Source organism: Acomys russatus, chromosome 25, assembly GCF_903995435.1.
Source record: "Acomys russatus chromosome 25, mAcoRus1.1, whole genome shotgun sequence".
Lineage (NCBI taxonomy): Eukaryota > Metazoa > Chordata > Mammalia > Rodentia > Muridae > Acomys > Acomys russatus.
In genome coordinates, this window is record NC_067161.1 from 10,260,781 (window position 1) to 10,283,181 (window position 22,401).

Consider the following 22,401-nt stretch of genomic DNA (forward strand, 5'->3'; position numbering starts at 1 on the left):
TCCCAGCCAGATCTGGTATTCTACAGATCACTCTAACCTCTAACTGAAGAGATGATTTCAGAACGGAGAGTTAAAGCAATGAAGCCTTGATTCCAGGGAAGCTATTCTGTGTGGTGACATGACCTAGACCTGGGCAGATTAGGGTGGGTGATGCACGACCTGTGGGCAGAGGCAGAAGCTAGAAACTAAGGATCTAGAGCAGAACAGAGGAAAAGTAGGGAGCAAGAGAGGGGCTGGCTATGGAGGATGTGGGCCCGGAAGAAGCAGCAGCAGTTGCTGGGAGATGTGGGGTAATTTTAAAGTTTTCGGGCATTCAGTGAACGATGTCTTCCTCAGCTGCTCTCCACCTTTTATTTTGAAACAGCATCTTTCATTGACCCTGGAACTAGCAGATTTAGGTAGATTGGCCAGCAAGATCCAAGGATTCTCTTACCTATCTTTCCTAGCAATGAGATTGCAGGCACATTCTGCCCTTTGATTTTCTTGGGGGTGCCAGGGTACCTAGCACTTTAAATACAGACTCATCTGTCCAGCCTTGTAGATCTGCTCATTCTTTTCTATTTTCCGTCTATAAAGACAAGAATGTGGGAGCTATCCTTGATACATTCAACATGGAACCATTCCTAAACGTGCCCTCTGCCCACGTTTCAAGTCTGTCCAGGATCCTTCTGGGTTTGGTTTGGTTTGGTTTGGTTTTTTTCCAGCACCGTTTACAAATCTGGTTTTGTGGTCGGTGTATATACCTGCAGTTGGAACTAGATAGGCAACCGCTTTGATGTTTTTTTGTAAACATTGATCATAGCAAATTATATCTGGCCTGTCTCAGAATCAAGCAAGAATCTGTCACAAAGGGCCTTACTCTTGAGGTTAGGGCGCTGACAGGCAACCAGCTTAAGGTTTATGGCCTGGATCCCCAAACTTCCAATAGGAAGAAAGTCACAATAAACGGGTAAGTCCAGTTCTGGAAGTTACTGAGTTCACTTTTTGGCGAATGATAGTCAAACCAAAAATCTCTGTCACTGTAGCTTTTGGCATTGCTCTAAGAGTCTTCCAGTGGCCCAAGCGCTTAAAAATACACGGGTGGGTAAGTCCGCCCGTCCACACTCCAGCCTGGGTAGTAACATTTCGAGAACCGGACGCTCTCGCCTAGGCACAGCCAGCAACTGCGGATCGAGGACACTAGAGCCGCCCCCCCCCCCACCGCCCAGTTCCCCCCCTTCCCCCCTCCCCCCACTCCACGCCCTTGACACCGAGATCCAAGATCAAAGAGTCCGGTCTTCCGGCCCTAGAGCAGGGCTTTGCTTCGTTCGTGTTCCCGCACAGGCAGCAACTTGGGCAGCCCGGCGCGCGCCATGACGTCACTGCACCGCCCCCCTCTCAGCAGGAAGGCCCCCTCGCCACTCTCGTTCGCTCTTCGTGGCTTTTGGGAGACGGAGGCATGGCGCGTGAGCTGCGAGCTGCGCTGCTGTGGGGCCGTGGGCTGCAGACTATACTGCGGGCTCCCGCGCTGGCGGGCGTCCGGCGAGGTGAGCGCGGCGCGGGAGCGCAGAGGCGGCGTCTGAGGCCCTGTGCTCTCTGACTGGCGGGAGGCATGCTCCGGGGCTGCAGCGTTGGGCCGGGGGCAGGGAAGTGCGGTGTTCTTGGGGAGCCAAATCGCCGGCGCCTACAGCGTTGTCTGGTCTGTGCCTGGTGTTCCTGATTGCGGAGTCTCCTGCGCCTGGGTTCACTCGTACGCTGCACGCAGCTCAGTGCCCGCCGAGCTCAAGCCCTGGGGAAACTACGGCGAACAAAACCAGTGGTCACCTCGGAGTGTAGAGGCCGGTGAACTCTTAAGTGGTTGGTCCCTGAATCTCTAGGGTCTGCAACTGAAAGGACAAGGGATGGAGAAAGAATGACCTTAATCTATGCTTTCCCGCCTCTCACTCAAGTAACAGTGAAGGTATTAGCGTCACACACACACAAATTACATATATTTACGTAAAGGAGCCCAAATCAAATATGAATTGTGCTAAAGAATCTTTTTTAATGTTTCCAGCATTCCCTACACAACTTTTCATGTTAGGCATATACGGGTACAGTAGCTTTCCATGGCTGTCCTAGACCCGCTTTGTAGACCAGGCTGGCCTTGAACTCGCAGCAATCTGCCTGCCTCTGCCTCCCGAGTGCTGGGATTAAAGGCGTGCGCCACCACGCCCAGCCGCCGCCTCCTCCCCCCCTTCTCCTCCTCTTCCTCTTTAATGTTAGCTAATTTGCCAAATTTTGTCTTAATTTTTCATGGGGGCTGGGAGAGAGATGGGGTTTCACTGTTGTTCTGGGGCCTGGAACTTGCTACATAGACTAGGTTGGCCACAAACACAGATTCATCTGCCTCTGCCTCTCAGAGTGGTGGAATTAAAGATATGTGCCACGGGGCCTGGGGAGATAGCTCAGAGGTTAAGAGCACTGGCTGCTTTTCCAAAGGTCCTGAGTTCAATTCCCAGCAACCACATGGTGGTCAACAACCATCTACAATGATACAATGAGATCCGGTACTCTCTTCTGGCAGGAGTACATGCAGGCAGATCACTGTATACATAACAAATAAATCATTAAAAAAAAAAAAAAAGAAAAAAAAGATGTGTGTCACTGTGTGATGCTTAAAATACTTTATGTATGCATCCTCTAGTAGCAAAACTGACTATTCATAGTATCCTCTCCAACATTTGACTATGTCTTAAAAAATAAAAAGAAAGAGAAGAAGAAATCCCCCAAAAGCTTGCTTCCCCAAAAGCTTGCTTGATTGGTCCCCAGTACCATCAAGAATACCAAAAAAAAAAAAAAAAAAAAAAAAAAAAGCCCCTCTGTAGAGCTTTTGTGGTTTTTATCTACATGTATTCATTCTAGTGAGAGACTGTTTTTACTTGTTTGACAGTGAATCAGTATCTTCTGTGATTTCCTTTGTGTATCTTTGCATCATGTTCTGCAAACACCTTCTCAGCCTTGCCTGGTCTGCTCAGTCTGTTCACAGAGGCTGCCTCAGGGTCTCTCAGAACCTTACATTTATTTGCAACATTGCTGCACTTTTCTACCTTGAGTGGTGACGCTAATTCTCCCTGAGTCTTAGGTGGAGAAAATATATACAAAGTATACATTTTTCTATTGTAGAGGTAGCCACTTCATTAAAGCTCTGTTTTCAGCCTGCTTCCATGTTGTGCTGGCTCCTTCTGGGAACCCCCTTCTGTTGATTGATTGATTGATTGGTTGACTGATTGACTGTTTCTCTAGGGCTTCCCCTAACTCTATCTTTGGTGGTGGACCTAAGGTCATGGTTGTCATCTTAAATAAACCTGTCCAGGTCGGATAGGGTTGTAGGGATCTAACTCAGGTCATCAAGCTGGTGTGGTAAACACTACCACACAAGTGAAGCCAACTTGCCAGCCCCTCAGATCTGTTTTGAGACAGCTTCTCGTGTAGTCCAGACTGTTCCTTGGACTCTTGGTCCTATATTCCTGATTGTATCTCCTCTGTCTTCTGGCATCTCTGAGCTGCCTTCAATCATTCATTCAGTCTGTCTGTCTGTTGGAACCACAACGCTTGGGAGGGATTCCTGCCAGTGCTCTTATGGAAGGTCTGTCAGTCTGAGGATTGTCTAACATTTTGTAAGGATTAGAAAGAGGTGGCCGGGCGTGGTGGCGCACGCCTTTAATCCCAGCACTCGGGAGGCAGAGGCAGGCGGATCGCTGTGAGTTCGAGGCCAGCCTGGTCTACAAAGTGAGTCCAGGATGGCCAAGGCTACACAGAGAAACCCTGTCTCGAAAAACCAAAAAAAAAAAAAAAAGAAAGAAAGAAAGAGATACAATTTTGGCAAAAAGATAGCAGAACAGTGGTGTGTCACATTATGATGCTGGCTGGTCTCTCCTGATATGGGAGTCACTTGATTAAAGGAGACCTGCCCTTTTCTCCACGGTAAAGCTGCTGGCTGACTTCCTCTTTGAAATCAGCAAAGGGCTTTTCAGGCTACACTAATATTGTGCAGTTCATGTTCACTGATGGCTGTCAGTAGTTTCTATCTGCCACAGATACGACTGTGACTTTCCTGAGTGTATTTGTTTTCTATTGTTCCATGGCAATTTCCCTCTCCCTTGTACTTTAAAGTATGGATTAATGCCTGTTAAACTGAAGGCAGTAGTCAGTTACTGGTAATCTCTTTGCTCAGATCCTCCCAGGTTCTACCATTAAAATTACCTTCAGGTTGGACATAGTGCTGCCCTGAGCCAGCCTTGTTGCTGTTGCTGAGTTCTTCATCACTGTCTGGTATCACCTGTGCGCCCTCCACAAAGCACTTGTTCCATTCACTGGGAGATGGTAGAGTAATTCCAGCTTGCCCAGGACCACTGTGTTCCTGAGAAAGGGGCTGTCAAGAATGACTGCTAGACCTTTTAAGAAGACCCCTTAGGCTGGGCATGGTGGCATGATCCCAGCACTCAGGAGGCAGAGGCAGGTGGATCTCTGTGAGTTGGAGGCCAGCCTGGTCTACAAAGTGAGTCCAGGACAGCCAAGGCTACACAGAGAAACCCTGTCTCGAAAAACGAAGAAGGAGGAGGAGGAGGAAGACCCCTATATAATGGTGCTTGTTCAGGGTGTTATCAGTCAGTGGACAGCGACAGGAAATCCGTGTGGAGGTGGGGTACACTCACAGGTGCACACACTTCTGTGTTGGCTTATGACTGGTCTACATCTCATGGTCTATGGTGCTTCACTTCCAGGGAATCGCTGACAGTCTTAACCTTTCCCCCTTTCCCACCTTCAGCTTTGAGGATCCAGACTCATTCACAGTGTATTAGTGTGCTTGACCTTAGTTTATACCCAGGGCAGTTTCAGACTTGATAACTGGGGCTGGTGAATAGATTTGCCAAGATGTGCAGTCCTTTTGGAGGTCACCTTTGTAACCTGCAGTAAAACTGACATTTTCTGCTAAGGCTTTTACACATTCTGGTCATCTTCGAAAACATGTTTAAAAATCATACTGAAAAACCAAGGCAGAGGCAGACGGATCTCTGTGAGTTCAAGGCCAGTCTGGTCTACAATGTGAGTCCAGGACCGCCAAGTCTACACAGAGAAACTCTGTCTCAAAGATTAAAAAAAAAAAAAAAAAAAGGAAAGAAAGAAAGAAAAGAAAAAGAAACCATACTGGAAAACCAGTTACTTGTGAGGTCATATCACATTCACCAGATCTGCTTATAGCAGGGACTATTTTATATCTGCTAATTAATGTGGGAGAGAAAGAGGTGCACAGTTTCCTTCAGTGTCATCTGGAACTTGGCTAGTGTTCTTCAATATTTGTATTCGCCTATGGCAATGAAGCTCTTACAGATTCTCTGTGGAGACTTGTGGGAAGGATCCAGCAAAGCCCACTCTTGCTGAGTGAAGGTCACACGCACATCCCCATAGGTCACTGCAGTCCTCTTCTAGGGAGGCGTGAGGTACCCTGGATGCTGTGCTTTGCTGTGTGCATTTTTGTAGTAGCTAATTCACATTACCCTCACTAGAGGACACACACACACAAACATACATTTAGAGATGACTCATCAGTTGAGAATGCTTACTGCTGTTGCAAAGCCCCTGAGTTCAGTTCTTAGCACACCTACCTGTAGTTCCAGCTCCAGAGGGATCCGATGCCTTGCTTGACCTCTGGGCACTTACACTTGTGCACATAACTCATACACAGATGTTGGGAGCACGGTGGTCCTTGAATTCGCAGATAGCAGTAGGGAATCAGGAATGTTAAACATGCAGGGTTGTCTTTTTAAAGCAAGAGATACATAACCTGGCTCAACCCCCATCCCCCATCCTCCCCCACCCCCAACACACACACACAGAAGGCTGGGAATGAAAGTGGTCCATAGCTTGGTAATCTGTGCTATATATAGGACCAGGCCATACCCAGCACCCACAAGCAGGATCGTAGGTGGCTAATAGCCCAGATGACCTCTGTGCTGTCACTATGACCTACACCATACCTGTTTCTCCCCAGGCCCTTAAGTTAACATGGATAGTCTATCTCTGGAACTCACCTTCATGAAAGAGGGGACATGTACACTGAGAAGAGTTTGCTGTTATGCCTCATTGTTTACAGGGGATTGTGTTACACCAAGAAACTTTTATCCAAATTGTACTGTCCCTAAATATGCCTAAAATAAACTGCCCAGTGTCAGACTCTAGAAGTTTGAACCAACACCAGCTGTTGAGTCACGTTGAACCAGATTTCCTTCTTGACTCTTGTGAATTGTTACTCGGCCAGTCCTGATGATTTGTTTGTTTGTTGTTTTTGGTGTTTGTGTGTGACACAGTTTCTCTGTGTAACAGAATCCTGGCTAACCTGGACATTCTCTGTAGACCAGGCTGGCCTTGAACTCACAGAGATTACCAACCACATCCCACCTGACATACTTGTTTTTAAAAACTACTCATTTTTAGAAATTACAGGTGAGCATTGAAGGCCTGCTAAGCAATGCCAGTGCACTGCCTGCTGGCCCTTGGGGCTAAGGAATGGCGCAGGCCAGGCTCACCCCTCTAGCTGAAGCACAGACTCTGCAAGGGTTGTGTGGCAGTGAAGACCAAGTGGAATCACCTCATACCTAGTTCTGTGCCAGAGGACTCAAGACCCACCAGGCTAGCCAGGAGGTTACCAAAGCAATCCTGAGTCCCCCTTCTGGCTAAACATAGCTCAATCAGGTACCTTTTGGTAAAATACCTTGTATGTCATTGGGTTTGTAAGGGAAGGCCACCGAGACTACCTGCCACAGAAGCTGTGCCTTCATACTCACAAGATGGGCTGGACTTAGAGATGACCACTTTGGTCTCTGCTAGACAAGCACAATTTAAGTAAGCTAGGACATCTGCCTTACAATATTCCTATCCTGCCAGACACGGTGGCACACACCTGTAATCCTAGCACTCGGAGAGGCAGAGGCAGGTGGATCACTGTGAGTTCGAGGCCAGCCTGGTCTACAAAGCAAGTCCAGGACATCCAAGGCTACACAGAGAAACCCTGTCTCGGGATTGGGGGTGGGGAGAATCCCATCCATTTTTTTCTGATTGTCTTTTCAGGAAAGCCAGTTCTGCACCTTCAGAGGAGCACAGTCCAATGTAGGGACCCCACACACAGTCTGGCTTCAAGGATCTCTGCAGCACAGTTGTACAGCACACAGGCAGCGGAAGGCAAGGAGGAGGAGGCTCTGCACTCTATCATCAGCAGCACTGAGGCTGTGCAGGGTAAGCCTGGAGACTACGGCCTTCTGCAAAGTGTCACCTGCTGTGGCTTGCCCGCTCTGCTGGTCACCCAAGAAGCTGCCAGCTGGTGATGAATGACACCTCTGGTAGCATCACTGTCCAGCTGATGCAGGACAGCAAGGCTGTTTCCCGGCCGAGGGGCTCCAGTTCTGGCTTCTGGTGGAGACAAGGACAGAACTGTGATGTTCAGGAGCGGCTTCTTCTAACTTTGCTTTTTGAAGTGATTCATGAGGGCACATTCTTGGGGAGCGTACTGTAGAAGCTGGTGGTCACAGCCAGGCTGGAGCTTTGCTTCCTTGTCCCATATGTCCCTCTCTGTGGCCACAGAGTTGCTCCATGTCTCTTATTTTGAGAGAGACTGTTTAAGTGTCCACCTCTCTCCATCATTCCTCCGTGGTTAGAAGCCAGCACCTGAAGCTTCTTTCGGAAGGTGTGTAGTAGCGTGTTCTTCCACAGAAGTGAAAGTGCAGTTTTATTGATGGTGTCTGTGATTCGTTATCAGGTTCTGTCTCCAAACATGAGTTCCAGGCAGAGACAAAGAAACTTTTGGACATTGTGGCCCGTTCCCTGTACTCGGAAAAAGAGGTAGGATGTGTGTGCATCACTCCCCTAGCTGGTGGGCTCTGGCAAACTGATTCCATCCCATCCGGCAAAAGCCCAAATCCAAATCCTCTGCCACCATAAGAAGGTGTGGGACTCTGGATCCACTGACGAGAGGAGTGTTTACAGTGTCTGTTTTGGGTTCATAGATCAACTCTGAGGATTAATTTTGCTGATAATTTAAAAATCTCCCAGCCGGGCGTGGTGGCGCACGCCTTTAATCCCAGCACTCGGGAGGCAGAGGCAGGTGGATCACTGTGAGTTCGAGGCCAGCCTGGTCTACAAAGTGAGTCCAGGATGGCCAAGGCTACACAGAGAAACCCTGTCTCAAAAAACCAAAAAAATTTATTTTGTGTGTGCATGCTCTAAGGCACTCATGTAATGGTCAGTGGATTCTCTCCTTCTATCATGGGAGTCTGGGATTGAACCCAGGTCATCAGACTTGGCAGAAAGTACTTTTACCTACTGAGCTATCTTGCTGGCCTGACTTTGAGCTTCGTTGTTGTTTGTTTTGTTTTTGTTTTTCAAGACAGGGTCTCTCTGTGTAGCTGTGGCTGTTCTGAACTCTCTTTGTAAACCAGGCTGGCCTCTAACTCACAGAGATCTGCCTGCCTCTGCCTCCTGAGTGCTGGGATTGCAGGCGTGCACCACTACACCCAGCTGAACTTAAAAAAAAAAAAAAAAAAAAAAAAAAATACAGTCTAGGGCTTTTGTTTCTTTTTGCACTTTAGGCCATGAGTTCATAGGGAGGAGGCTCAGGCTCCTCCTGTTAATCTTTATAAAGTGTGCTTCTCTGAGTGCAGCAGCTGGCACTTCAGTTCGATGTAGGTGCCTTCATCTTTGCCTTCCTTATTTTCCTTCAGCCATTTCAGGAAGCTATCTCAGCTACCAGAGTGCTTAATATGTTCGGTATGCACACCAGTTCCTTGGTGGCAGTCTTACATTTAACTTGTCATGCTAGCTGACAATTGTAGGGTAAAAGTGACTCGAGTGTTTGCTCCCCATTAGATGAAATGAAACAGTTGTTTTTGTTTTTGTGGTGGTAGGGATTGAACCCAGGCCCTTGTGTGTATTGGGCAATCATTCTGCCTGCATTCCCAGCCACACTTTTCTCCTCCTCCTCCTCCTTTTTTTTTTTTTTGAACAAGGTCTCACTAAATTACCTTGCATCTATGTATTGATCTCAGGGTTCCTCAACCTCCTGAGTAGCTGGGATTATAAGTCTCTGCCACTGAACCTGGCTTACCAATGTCTCTTTGCTCATAGAGTAGATGAGAGGTACTTGGGAAATATGTACCATTCTATGCAAGACAGTTAAGGAAGGGCTCCTCACAGATCTATCTTTTTTTCTTATTTATGTGTTTGTTTGTTTATTTGTTTATAGACAGGGTTTCTCTGTGTGTCCCTGGCTGTCCTGGAACTCACTCTGTAGACCAGGCTGGCTTCAAACTTAGAGATCTACCTACCTCTGTCTCCTGAGTGCTGTGGCCACTGTTCTGCTCCATCACAGGTGTTGTTATTGTTGTTGTTGGTGGTGGTGGTGCTGGTGATGGTGGTGGTATTTCAAGACAGGGTTTCACTGTGTAGCCCTAGCTGTCCTTGACTCGCCTTGTAGACCAGGCTGGCCTTGAACTCACAGCGATCTGCCTGCCTCTGCCTCCTGAGTGCTGGGGAGCCATTACAGGTTTCTCAAAGTCTGAGTTCACATGTAACTGTAGACTTCCCTGAACATCCTGAAAGGAAAGGTTTGCTACAGAGCATGTGCTGAGGACGTGCCACCCACCACGGGAGGCTGGGTACTGTGCGCAGGTCCTCAGCTGCAGCCATTGCAAACTCAGCTGTCACATCTCGCCCAGTGCTAATTGTCTCCCTACCTCTCACTCCTATTCCCTAGGTGTTTATACGAGAGCTCATCTCCAACGCCAGCGATGCCTTGGAAAAACTGCGGCACAGACTGGTGTCTGAAGGCCAGGTGCTACCGGAAATGGAGATTCACCTTCAGACTGATGCTGAGAAAGGCACTATCACCATCCAGGTACTTCTGCCTTGGCAGTACCCAGCTCTTCTTCAGCCAGAGCCCAGCATTCAAAGGCACGTGGATCTCTGAGTTCGAAGCCAGCCTGGTCTATAGAGTGAGTCCAGTACAGCCAAGATAACACAGAGAAACCCTGTCTCGACAAACAAACAAAATTAAAAAAAAGAAACAACCAGGCTGAGCAGACACAAGGTGGCCTGCATTTTAGTTACAGCTGGACTCAAGGCAGAAGAGAAGGAAATTCAAAATTACCTAAAAGGCTACATTTGCCTTTTTATTAGTCGAGTGCTCCCTTTGAAGAATGAAGGTTGTGGAGGTTTTGCTTTCACTCTGTGGCCCTGAGATTTCACCCAGGCCTGCTACATGCTAAGCAGGGGCTCTGTGGCTGAGTCGTAGCTACTCTTGGGTCAAATTTCAAGTTTTAAAGAAGTCAAGTTTATCATTTCTGTCTCTGCTTTTGAAAGATGTATTTATTTTTTATTTGTGTGTGCGTGCGTGCCGACATGCATTCAGGTGCCTGGGGGGCGGGGAAAAGCCATTGGAAGCCCGGGAGGTGAAGTTACAGGTAGTTGTGAGTTAGCCATATGGGTGCCGAGGGCCAGCCTTGGGGCCTCTGTAAGAGCATGAAGCACCTTCAGCTGCTGGGCCACCTCTCCAGCTCTTGTCATTTCTTTTCTTTTCTTCTTATGCTTTTATTGATTTGACAGGGAAAGTTTTGCTTCTGGAAAAGACAATTCCTTTTTCTTCTAGAAAACATTCCGAAAATATTTTTTTTCTGGACGTTTTTTTACCTTAGCTCTTCTGTTAACATCTGTGAGGTCAGGGCTGTAATTTACCCTGTTTCCATGGACTCATGTTTATGGGTTCCCACAGATGGAACTCAGACCTTGAGCATGTCAGGCAAGCATTCTATAACCTCTGTAGCCCAGGCTGGCCTAGAACTCATTATGTAGCCCAAACTGGCCTAAAACTTTCATCAGCCTTCTGCGTCACCCTCCCAAATACTGAGATTACAGATGTCAGTCACCACACCTGACTCACAGGCCTTTTCCTTTCTTTTAATGGCCTACTGTCACCTCCGAAGGCCCACTTCCTAACCCTGTACTGTGAGGGAATAGGATCTAGCCGAGGAGCAGTGGCGCAGCACACAGCACAGACCTACTGCAGGAGAGAGGACCTGTGGCCCCACATAGGAGCTGCAGCTGCTCCAGGAATGCACAGGCCAGGGACCTGCAAGACATCCTTCCTGCCTCAGGATTTTCCAGCTGCCCCAGAAGGCCCTCCCTTTGCACAGGACCCTACAGTAGTAATTACTGCCTCAAATGTTCTGAGTCAGGAGAGCTAGCAGAGGGTGGATCAGAGCCAGGCAGAGGAGTGGCCGGGATGTGTAGGTGACAAGAACTGGATGTTTACCTCTTGACTTGCTGAATTAGTGCCTTTTTCCCAGGATTGGTTTTGTTTATCTTTGGTGCTGAGGTTGGAACCCAGGGCCCTCCACAAATAAGCTGAACTGCACCCTGGCCCTGAGGGTTTTCATTGATGAGTCCTCCAACCAACTCTAAAGGTGTCGTCTGATGCTGTAGACTGACAGGGCTGGACTTCTGATGAGTTTGTGGTGTGCTTCCTGAACCTGCGTAGCCAGGAGGACAGCTGTATTCCTGGTGCTGTCTGTGTGCTTTGGTCTAGCTACACAGGGTTTGTGTGTGACACTGTCTCTCTCTTCAGGACACTGGCATTGGGATGACACAGGAGGAGCTGGTGTCCAACCTGGGCACAATCGCCAGATCAGGGTCAAAGGTAGGTACAGCCCGGAGCATCATTCCTCCCCTCTGGGATGGGCGCCGTGGCAGAGAGAGGCCTTTGCTAGCAGAGGTTGAAGCCACACTTTACTCAGAGCTGTAGCATGGTGAAGGGAGACTTGGGAGCCTGCCAGTCCAAGTCCAGGAGGAGCCGTACCACTTGCAGACACTAGTCTTCAAGCTAGCCCTCAGCCACCCCTGAGCTACAAGGCCTGACCCAGACAATCAGCAGAGGTGGCCACTTCTCCCAAGCAGCATTGCTTTTAAGAATGATCTTGGCCTGCACATAGTGGCACACGCCTGTAATCCCAGCACTTGGGAGGCAGAGGCAGGCGGATCTCTGTGAGTTGGAGGCCAGCCTGTCTACAGAGTGAGTCCAGGACAGCCAGGGCTACACAGAAAAACCCTGTCTTGAAAAAATAACAATAACAAAAACTTTAAAAAAAAAAAAAGAATGCTCTTGGGTCACGCTGTGCACTGGTTCTGAGGACAGTCAGCCAGTCGGGCTCACTTTATTGCAGTGGGACAGAAACCATGCTGGGAAGACACGGTGTTTGTTCTGGGATCCTCAGCAGTGTCCATGCTGGGAAGACACGGTGTTTGTTCTGGGATCCTCAGCAGTGTCCATTCTGGCCAAAGGCAGAGGCCAGAGGTCTGTGCTGCCTCCTGGTTCCTGCGTGCTTTTCTGTTCATTTCTGTTTGGGTCAATGGTGCCACTGACAGGCCAGAGTGTCTCACAGGAACTTGTACTGTAAGAAGCTTCTGTGTGTCCTTACTAGTTTTTTGTGTGCGGTTGTCTGCACTGTCTCATGGAGTAGCACAAGCTGTGCGTGCTGTTTTTAACAAATGAGATGTAAAGTCAGCTCACTGATCACACTAGCCAGGTGTGCAGAAGTTGCCGTGTTGCTGGTCTGTTGAAAACAGATCTTAGTAGGATGTTCTGGATAGCCAGCTTAGGCCAGAGCAGTGGACAGTGACAATGTGAGAGTGGCCAAGCAAGCACCGGAGTGTTTTACAGAAGCACGTGTTCATCCTCTATGTCTTCAGTACCCCAAAGTGAAAGTATTTTTAAAAAGTGGTATCTGTCCTAGACACACTTACTCTTTTGGGGTTGTTTGTTTGTTTGTTTGTTTTGCGGGGGTGTTGAGATAGGGTTTCTCTGTGTAGCCTTGACTATCTTGGACTTGCTTTGTAGACCAGGCTGACCCTGAACTCACAGCGATCCGCCTGCCTCTGCCTCCCAAGTGCTGGGATTAAGACACACTCACTCTTTAAACGGCACACTCTGTCTGTGCTCTGGCACTGTAAGTAGAGATGGGTTTAGGCGCGGGTAGAGAGTGCAGATTATACAGGTACACTGCTCTTCTACAAGCTGCTTAGCATCCGTGGGTCTTGTAACCTGGTCCTGGAACTAGGCACCAGGGCACCGAGGGACAGTGGTACCAGGTTTGTACTGCTTCCCACAAGGCTTAGCGCCCAGGAGACATGACACACAAGACAATTGGAGCGGCCCCACTAGGCCTGCTGACCCACAAGGTCAGGTTGCCGCTTCGCTGTCTGGTGTGACTGAAGTTGTTAGCGATGAGCAGTGTAAATAGAGGACAGTCCTGTCACTGCTGGGCCCAGCGGATGGCTCTACGCATCTTGTTCCAGCTTCTGTTGACTTCATCCTTATGAGAAGATAGGGTGGTGCTATCTACCCTCTTGCCTGTGCTAGAGGACCATGCCCAGCTCAGTCGGCCACCCTCTGAACAGTCTTTGCCTCCACAGGCCTTTCTGGAAGCGCTGCAGAACCAGGCAGAGACCAGCAGCAAGATCATTGGCCAGTTTGGAGTGGGCTTCTATTCAGCCTTCATGGTGGCTGACAAAGTTGAGGTCTATTCTCGCTCAGCAGCCCCAGGGAGCCCAGGTTACCAGTGGCTTTCAGATGGGTAAGAAAGAAGGGGCCACCTCACATAGGCAATGTCCCTTTCCCTCGGGGCACTCAGAGTCTACTGTCATCTGGCATGCAAACTAGAAATTACCCATGAGTTTGCAGAGTTGATTGACTTAGGAGTGTTGAGACAGGGTTTTTATATTTACCACAGGTTATCCTGTGTAGCTAAGGTTGGCCTTAAACCCACAACAATCCCCTTGCCTTAGCTCCTGAGTGTTAGGATCACAGACGTGCATCCAGCAAGAATGAGGAGTTTCTTAGGTTCAGTTGTACGTGCCGTTTGCATTAGGCTCTTGGTAGTGCAGTGAGAGAATGGGCCTTCCTCTGACGCCCTTGCCTGCAGCTGATATCCACAAATGAGAGGAAACATAAGGCATTTGTCTTTCTGGGTTACATGGGTTGTTTGTTTGTATAAGGGCAAGCTAGCAAGGTTTTATTGAGAAGTAGAGTACGTGCCCTGCAGAGGTCTCTAAAATGGATTGCCTTGAATTAGATGCTTCACTTTCTTTTTTTCTTGTTTTTATTTTATTTTATTTTGTTTCTTTCTTTCAATACAGTTTCTCTGTGTAGCCTTAGCTGTCCTGGATTTTCTTTGTAGACCAGGCTGGCCTTGAACTCACAGAGATCACCTGCCTCTCCTTCCCAGAGTGTCGGGATTACAAGTGTGCGCCACCACACCTGGCTGACCTTTTTTTGTTTGTTTATTTGTTAAGGTGATTTATTTATTTATTTTAATTTTATGTCTGTTGGTGTTTTTCCTGCATGTTTGTCCTTGTGAGGGTGTCAGATCGCCTGGAGCTGGCGTTACAGATAGTTGTGAGCCGCCACGTGGGTGCTGGGAATTGAACCGGGTCCTCTGGAAGAACAGTCAGTGCTCTTAACTGCTAAGCCATCTCTGTAGCTCCCTCCCCCGAATTAGATGTTTTCAATTCTATCTTCACACTCATGGGCCTGGAAGCTAACTCTCGTGCCCTTCTTTAGTCTGTGTTTCAGCAAATTCCCTGAGAGCTGTTCCTAGTGGACACTGCACAGTGCCAGCAGGGGAGGTTAGGGAACAGAGCACAGGGCATGCCCTCTGCATGCATTTCTGACATTGTTTCTGCTCACCTTGGGGTCCCCACAGCGTCCTGTGCTGTTGTGGAGCTAGGCTAGGCCTGCTTTCCAGTCACATGCCTGGGAAGTTCTCTTAGAGAGTGGTAAGATGACTTAGGCGTCCCAGCACTCACACCTGTGCCACTTTGTAGCAGTCCTTAACCTTGATGTCTGTTCAGTGGCATAAAGGATTCTGTCAGAGTCAGGAGCTGGAGAGCTAGATGTGGTGGCCCGGGCCTCTAATCCCAGGAGGCAGGATTCTGAGGCAGGAGGATCATGAGTTTGAGTCTAGCTTAGGCAACTCAACAAGATTTTATTTAAAAAAGGAAAGCAGGGAGGAATGAAGCCGCCTTTGCTCCTTTTCCACACTCAAGTGTGGGCTCCACTTGTGAAAGTCCCAAGGAAGTAGTGAATCTGCCACACGGGGCTCAGCCTGCAGCAAGCTGTGGAACTGGCTTCACTCTCCTTCGTGTTTTAGTTCTGGAGTGTTTGAAGTCGCTGAAGCTTCAGGAGTTAGACCTGGCACCAAAATAATCATCCACCTCAAGTCAGACTGCAAAGATTTCGCCAACGAGTCCCGGGTGCAAGGTGAGCTCAGCCAGGCCTGCCTTCAGGTGAGCCTGGGTGAGGGCGTGGGCACAGCACAGAAGGGTCGGGAGAGGCTCGGCCTCCCACTCAACTGCCACAGCCCTGCATCAGGAGTCCTGATGGCCGGGCTCCATAGCCCTCTGCTGGGTGTGGAAGGCTCTCATTCCCTGAGAATCTTGGGACTCTGCCACCTGCTGGGCAGAGCCTTCTAGGCCTAGGCCTTCTGAGAGCTGGGGAAAGCTTCTAGCCACTGTTTGGCTCTCTCTGTCTCTCACCGAAAGCTCTTGAGCACACCAAGCAGATCCTCTGCTACTAGCTGGTGTCCTGTTCCATGATGGATGGTAGCCTGAGGGGTCTGTCCTGTTGAGGCTTCCCGTTCCCTGCCTTGCACAGCACAGGCAAGCCCTCCCTGGGGGGCTGTAAGTGGTCACTGTGTTTCTTTCTCCTCCAGATGTGGTAACAAAGTACAGTAACTTTGTCAGCTTCCCCTTGTACCTTAATGGAAGGCGGATTAACACCTTGCAGGTGAGGCCCTGGGCTGCCTGTGAGGCTCAGACAGCTGTAGAAACCTTCTCAAGGATGTAGAGGCAGAGATGACTGTGGGAGGACATTGCTTATAATTGAATCACAGGAGAGAGGAGAGCTATGGGTGCAGGCAGTTTTCCTTGAAGTTGTAAGTTGCGTTTCACAAAGTGCTTCCCCCAGTTGAGTGAGCGGTAATTACAATATGGCCAGTTATATCTCCACAGCTGGTCTAGAGCACTTTAGCATCCTGAAAAGTAGCCATATCCCCAGGGGCAGCCCTCATCTCAGGATTTGCCTAATTTGGGCAGTGGGTGTGACTGAGCAGCATTCCATTTCCTGGGTAGCTCACATGCAGGACAGTGTCCCTGCTTAGTCCTCCCCAACCTGCTGTGACAGACAAGGGCTCTTGCTCTCACCTGTGTTGCCGTCAGCCGCACCAGTCTGTGGCCGTCAGCGTGGAGCTTCCTAGTCCCTGCTGGCCTGTCCATGAGTCCCACCCCAGGCCTGTACAGACACTGAGAAACATGACACCCCCATCTGATACCAATTTCCAGGCCGTCTGGATGATGGACCCAAAGGACATCAGTGAGTCGCAGCATGAGGAATTCTACCGTTACATTGCTCAGGCTTACGACAAGCCCCGCTTCACTCTGCACTACAAGACAGACGCACCACTCAACATTCGCAGCATCTTCTATGTGCCAGAGATGGTGAGGCGGTCCATAGCATAACTCTGGGCAAGCCCCAGGTCCAGGGCTACCTCACAGTGCCCAGACCCAAGGCTTTCCCTCTGAAAAACTGCATATGTGTGTTTGCCATTGTGGTGTAAGGTTGAGGCTTCTGCAGGTGACTGCTACCCCCACACTCCTCTGCCTTTCTGGTTTGCAGCAGCAACAGCTCTGCCAAGTCCACGGTACAGAGCCTAGCCAAGCTCTCCTCCCCTGCCTTTCCTCAGTGCAGCCTGGCAGCACTCAGTTCATACTGTCCTCTGGAAAAGGGCTAGGTTGACCCTGGCCCCCCCTAACCCTGAGTGAGGTTTTTAGACAAGACCCTTGATATCCATAGATTATCAGAAATGCTGAGTCTCAGCTTGCTAGGACTTCCTAGATGCACCCACACTGCCACTGCAGGCAGTATCGATGCAGTGGGTATTTTCTAAGAGGGCAGCCAGCAGGGCTTTGTGATCCCAGTGAGAGAGCTGCCAGCTCTGCTCCAGTGTCTCAGTGGACCAGGAGGTAGTGGACCATGGACCCTATAATGCCAAAATTCCAATTTCATGTCTTTGTGTGTCAGGAGATATTCCTGTTGATTTTTTTTTTTCCCAACCATTTTTTAAAATGTAGAATCCATGGCCAGGCCCCACCTAGCAATGTCGGTGGGGAAACCCTTGCTGACTTTGACCTGGAGGCTGCAGTTTGCTGATTCTGACTCCTAGGAAGTTGTGACTCTGTTTTGGGGACGTATAAGACTTGTTGGGTACAGCTGGGCCAGGCTGCGCCCACCCACTTTCCTCCCCCAGCACTTGTGAGGAACTGGGTGCATTCTCCTCACCTGGGCCTCATCACCCATGTGGCCTAGGGACATGCTCTCTGCCATGCTGCCCTCAGCCCTACCTCCCCTTTATCTGGTGGGCTCTGATGTTACCACCTGATTATGTTCTTGGCTTTCTTCTCCCAGAAACCATCCATGTTTGATGTGAGCAGGGAGCTGGGCTCCAGCGTGGCACTGTATAGCCGCAAGGTGCTCATCCAGACCAAGGCTACGGACATCCTGCCCAAGTGGTTGCGCTTTGTTCGAGGTACTGCTGCTCACACCAATGACCCAGTGCTGCTGAGTGTCCTGTGCTGCCTGCTGCATTTGCTCTTTAGCTATCCTCACCCAGTGGGACTTAGCATGGAGCAGCCAGGAGAGGGGCTCAGCACCTCTGGGAAATGGCTTAGTTGGATTCCTGGCACACTGGGAGGCAGAGAGGCGTTGAGTTCTTTCATGTTTAGAAATTTGTCCTGAATATCAGGTTTATGGATGAGTTGTGCTGGACCTGAGATTAAAGAGTTCAGCATCACTTTCATAGCACAAAGACTAACACTGTACAGTTAGGAATTTTTTTCTTTTGAGACAGGGTCTTATATGTAGCCCAGGCCTCAGTCTCCCAAAGTTCTGAGATAACAGCCTTGCTTAATTAGCACTTTGAAGTTGAGTGTGTGGGGGGAGGGGTTGGTATTTGCTGTGTGCCCCCAAGAGGCTCCTCCCCCAGCACAGTCCAGCCCTGTGCCTGCTGTACTGCCCACCACCCCTGAGCAGGACTGAGAAGGAGTGCTCCCCCGCCCTTCCTGCTCCTCCTTTACCATCCATGGCTTAGATGAGGCCAAGCAGTGAGGAAGAGCTGGTTCAGACTGAAGCCTGGTTGTGGTGTTCCCTGTGTTCTCAGGCGTGGTGGATAGTGAGGACATCCCCCTCAACCTCAGCCGAGAACTCCTGCAGGAGAGCGCACTCATCCGGTAAGCCTGCCTGTGGCTGGTGCCCAGGGGAGGGCTGGCGCCCAGGGGAGGGCTGGCGCCCAGGGGAGGGCTGGCGCCCAGGGGAGAGCTGACCTTTACTTGGTTTTGCCCCAGGTGTAGTTTTCAAAAGCCAAGAGCAGAGAGAGAGAGAGAAGAGAGGCCTGAGGGCAGGATCCCACCATGACCTTCCAGGTGTCCTGACCTCTGAGGTTTACTGGGATCAGGAAAAATTTGGCACTGGCTGGGCAACTGCTGAGGTTGAACCTATTAGTGGTGGAGTTATGAGGCGCCAGGCTGGGCCCTGGTCAGATGGGTGCCTCAGCTTGTCCCCTTTGCTCAAAGGCGCTCCAAGTAATGTTTTGGGAACAACTGCATAGTAGGTACATCGTCCCTATCCAGGCTCTTAGGTGGAATATAATCACTTTTCCCATTAAATACAAATTACAACGAGTGAAGAAAGAACTTGGTCCATTTTCTCAGCCCACTCTAACCCTGCCACCCAACACTGCTGCGCGCACCGGCTCTGAACGTTTGGGAGTCCCTCAGGGTGGGAAGTACACTGCTGCCACAGTCGGAGAGATTCTAGGTAGGGGTGACCTTAGAACCAACATGGTTGGGGATGCTCTTCTGAAACTAGGGGATCAGGCCTGGTTCGTGTGGAGACATCTCTCTCACACTCCTGGAGTTGAGCTAGCTGTGTGTCGGTGCCCTGAGTCTGGCAAAGCGGTTGTGCTTATGCTTGTGCCTGTGTTAGGCCTAAGGCAGTCTGCCCCTTGGGGCGTAGAGCCAGCGCCTCCTTCCTGCCTGTGCTTACGAGGAGCGAGCGGTCAGTCTGAGCTCGCTGCTTTACTCTGAATGTTGAGAGAACCAGAAACTTCCCCAGTGGGGAGTAGCTCTGCTTTGGACTTCTGAGGTGGAGTTGTTTCCTGATGCTATCTTCCTGTGTGTGTGTCAGGGTGTCACCATCTTACAAAGACTTCTTTCTACTTGGAGGAAGCTCAGAACCAGCAGCTGCATGGTCCTGTCATTGCCATTGTCTGCTCTCGGGCCCCTGAGCCCACAGCTGTTACTCGCTCAGGTTGGGAGCATCCACGTCCTGTGATGTTGTGTGGAGCTGAGGGGGCTGACAGCGAAAACAAAGACTGTCAGTTCTGCTTGGTGGTGGGAACTGGGGACCCCTTAGGGAAGCACAGTGACTCAGGCAGCTGCACTGAGTCGCTCCCACCAACCTCACTTCCAAGACGGTTTGGCTGTGGCCAGAAAGTGGTTGGGATCTCAAGGGAGGGTTGGTTTCTGTCCTGAGAAGGTCTTGTGACCCTCTCTGCTCCTGGAGAAGGAAAGGTAGCCACCACAGGGAGCTGTCTGTTGGGTGATTCTGTTTCTTTTGTGCCATGGTTGCCAACCGCTGCTTTCCTCCTGGTGCCAGTGGTCATGGCAAGCCATAGGAAATAGTCTCAGTTCCCTTGCTTTCCCAGAGGGATTCCTCCGGCTGTCGGGTGGCCCTGAACTTGCAAGTGCACAAGGGTTGGTCCTGGGGTGGGGCAGGACTGTGACTTGTCTCTTGGTTTGTGATGTTCACTTGGACACTTTGGTAAAGGGAAGTTTTTCAGCTTCTCTCCACTCGGTGACTCTTGCTCTCTCTTGGTAATGAGTACCCTGTGAAGTGGCAGGAACGCGAGTTTCTACAGGCACGCCTTATTCGCTTGGGGTTTGGTTTCTTTCTTTCTTTCTTTGGGGAGGGGTTCTGTTTATTTGTTTTTTTCAATAGCTTTATGGATTTTTAAGTGCTGTTAGGATTGGACTCAGGGTTTCGTACATGCTAGACAATCCCTTTCTATGTTATTCAATAGTACTTTTAAAATACTTACCGCTTACTTATGTATGCTGCTTACTCAGTTTAGTCAGGGAACAGTTTATTCCTGTCAATGTGTATTGTATTCTCACATTATTCTGGATTGGAATTGCCCCTTCAGCAACCCTCACTGTGTCCCGTATGCTGGCCCAGACATACCAGGCACTGGGATTCGTGGCTCTGTTTATTACAGCAATAGAAAACCTGAGACAGTGACCATCCTTTCCTGAAGCCCATGTCTGTGCACTTGACCCTGATTGCTCATCGGTGTAGGTGTTTATGGATAGATAATACAGTAAAATGTCTTGATCACAGAATCACATTGTGCCAAGTTACACAGTGTGTGTGAAATACACTGTGTGCCCCAGGTTATAAAGTATATAATATATACAGCATTGACCTAAATACGGGAAGTTCTGCAGCGTAGGTGCAGTCTTTGTATGTATATATACTGTGCTGTGACGTATCACCATTGGGGTTTCCTATATTTTGTTTTGTTTTTAATATCTTTTTAAAAAAGATTTATTTATAGCCAGGAGTGGTGGCCCACACCTTTAATCCCAGCACTCGGGTGGCAGAGGCAGAGGATTGCTGTGAGTTCAAGGCCAGCCTGGTCTAAAAGCGAGTCCAGGATAGCCAAGGCTACACAGAGAAACTCTGTCTTGGAAAAAAAAAAGATTTATTTATTTATTGTATATAAATGCTTTATCTGCCAAAGAGGGCATCAGATCACGTTATAGATGGTTGCGAGCCACCATGTGGTTGCTGGGAATTGAACTCAGGACCTCTGGAAGACCACTGAACCATCTCTCCAGCCCTTGTTCTGTTTTGTAAGGCAGACATTTCCTCCTATCTCTAGGGTTGGTAGATGGCATTTTTTGGTGGCTTCAGCAATGCATGATTCATTTTACCCCTGAGCCTGTTGATGGTTGTTTTGTTGTGTGCTGCAGTGGAACTCACTCTCCTTGTTTCTGATGTGTGGTGCCTGCTGGGTTCAGATAGACTCCTCAAGATGTCCCTGCTGCTTGTCAGTTTGTACCACCACCTTCCTGCAGGTGCAGCAAGTTTCCCATTAGGGGGCAGCACAGGGCTCCTTCTGTTCTGTGGTGTCCTTTAGGCTCCTGGTGTGCTTACTTGGGCTTGGGCCTTCAGTTCCTGGTGTGATGCTCATTTCTCTTGTCCCTGTAGCCCTGTACTTGGCAGAAAGCTCTGTTAACAGTCAGTGACTTCTGTTCTGTAGGAAACTCCGGGATGTTCTACAACAGAGATTGATCAAGTTCTTCATTGACCAGAGTAAAAAAGATGCTGAAAAATATGCAAAGTTTTTTGAAGATTATGGCTTGTTCATGAGGGAGGGCATCGTGACCACTGCAGAGCAGGACATCAAGGTACGCTGATGCCCAGTCCTCCCTATCAGCCTCAGCCCCATTGCTACCAAGGAAGCTGGTAGAGGCTGCCCTGGACGTGATGATAAGACAAGTGGTCAGTCCTGGGAACACCAGGCTCCTGGGTCTCTCCTGGTAGCCACAGCAGGTCTGCATAGGTCCTTACTTGTGTTGGTTAAACTGCAGTCACTGACAGGACACTTGGCAAAAGCAACTCAAGGCCATGACTGTGGGCTGAGTGTAGTGTAGAGGAGAAACAGTCCCTGTGTTTGCTGACTACCTCTGTGTTCTCTTTATTTACATGGGCCCCCAATCTATGGTATGATGCCACCCACACTCAGGACCACACACGCTCAAGTAACTGAGTGCTTCCCCTCAGTCAATTGGGACTCCTTCAAATTGACTTTCTCAGTTATTTTGTCAGTGAGGGGAAACTCACAGGAAAGGAACACTTAGCTCTGTATAGAGTGCTGGGATCCATTGATGCAGCCAGTGTAGGGGCTTGGAAACACCCTCCCAGACTCACCCAGAGGTGCGCTTTGCTGTCTCCTAGGCACGTCTCCATCCAGTCAAGGTGATGGGCAAGATCAGCCATCACATAGCCTTGTCCTACAGGCATAGTGCTCTTAGCTGGGAGGCCAAGGCTTTCATCTCTAGACACCCTGGCCCTGGCAGCTGGCAGGAAGAGAGGTGTTGTGAGTTCAGGAAAAGTACAGAAAAGCAGGGGTGAGGGTAGGGTACAGTCTTATGTTTTTTCTTTTTTCAAGACAGGGTTTCTCTGTGTAGCCTCGGCTGTCCTGGACTCACTTTGTAGACCAG

At 49.4% G+C, this 22,401-nt stretch overlaps 1 protein-coding gene across 1 annotated transcript in view; it reads left to right on the forward strand.

Moving 5' to 3' along the window:
- The first annotated feature begins 1,438 nt into the window (after nucleotides 1–1,438).
- Nucleotides 1,439–22,401, forward strand: part of Trap1 (TNF receptor associated protein 1) — a 28,305-nt gene continuing 7,342 nt past the window's right edge. Inside the window, exons 1-12 of the mRNA XM_051167581.1 lie at nucleotides 1,439–1,526; nucleotides 7,090–7,254; nucleotides 7,775–7,857; nucleotides 9,767–9,907; nucleotides 11,633–11,704; nucleotides 13,477–13,637; nucleotides 15,213–15,322; nucleotides 15,774–15,847; nucleotides 16,402–16,557; nucleotides 17,525–17,645; nucleotides 18,276–18,345; nucleotides 21,438–21,585. Coding sequence (XP_051023538.1) covers nucleotides 1,439–1,526; nucleotides 7,090–7,254; nucleotides 7,775–7,857; nucleotides 9,767–9,907; nucleotides 11,633–11,704; nucleotides 13,477–13,637; nucleotides 15,213–15,322; nucleotides 15,774–15,847; nucleotides 16,402–16,557; nucleotides 17,525–17,645; nucleotides 18,276–18,345; nucleotides 21,438–21,585 — 1,389 coding nt within the window. The remainder of the gene's footprint in view (nucleotides 1,527–7,089; nucleotides 7,255–7,774; nucleotides 7,858–9,766; nucleotides 9,908–11,632; nucleotides 11,705–13,476; nucleotides 13,638–15,212; nucleotides 15,323–15,773; nucleotides 15,848–16,401; nucleotides 16,558–17,524; nucleotides 17,646–18,275; nucleotides 18,346–21,437; nucleotides 21,586–22,401) is intronic.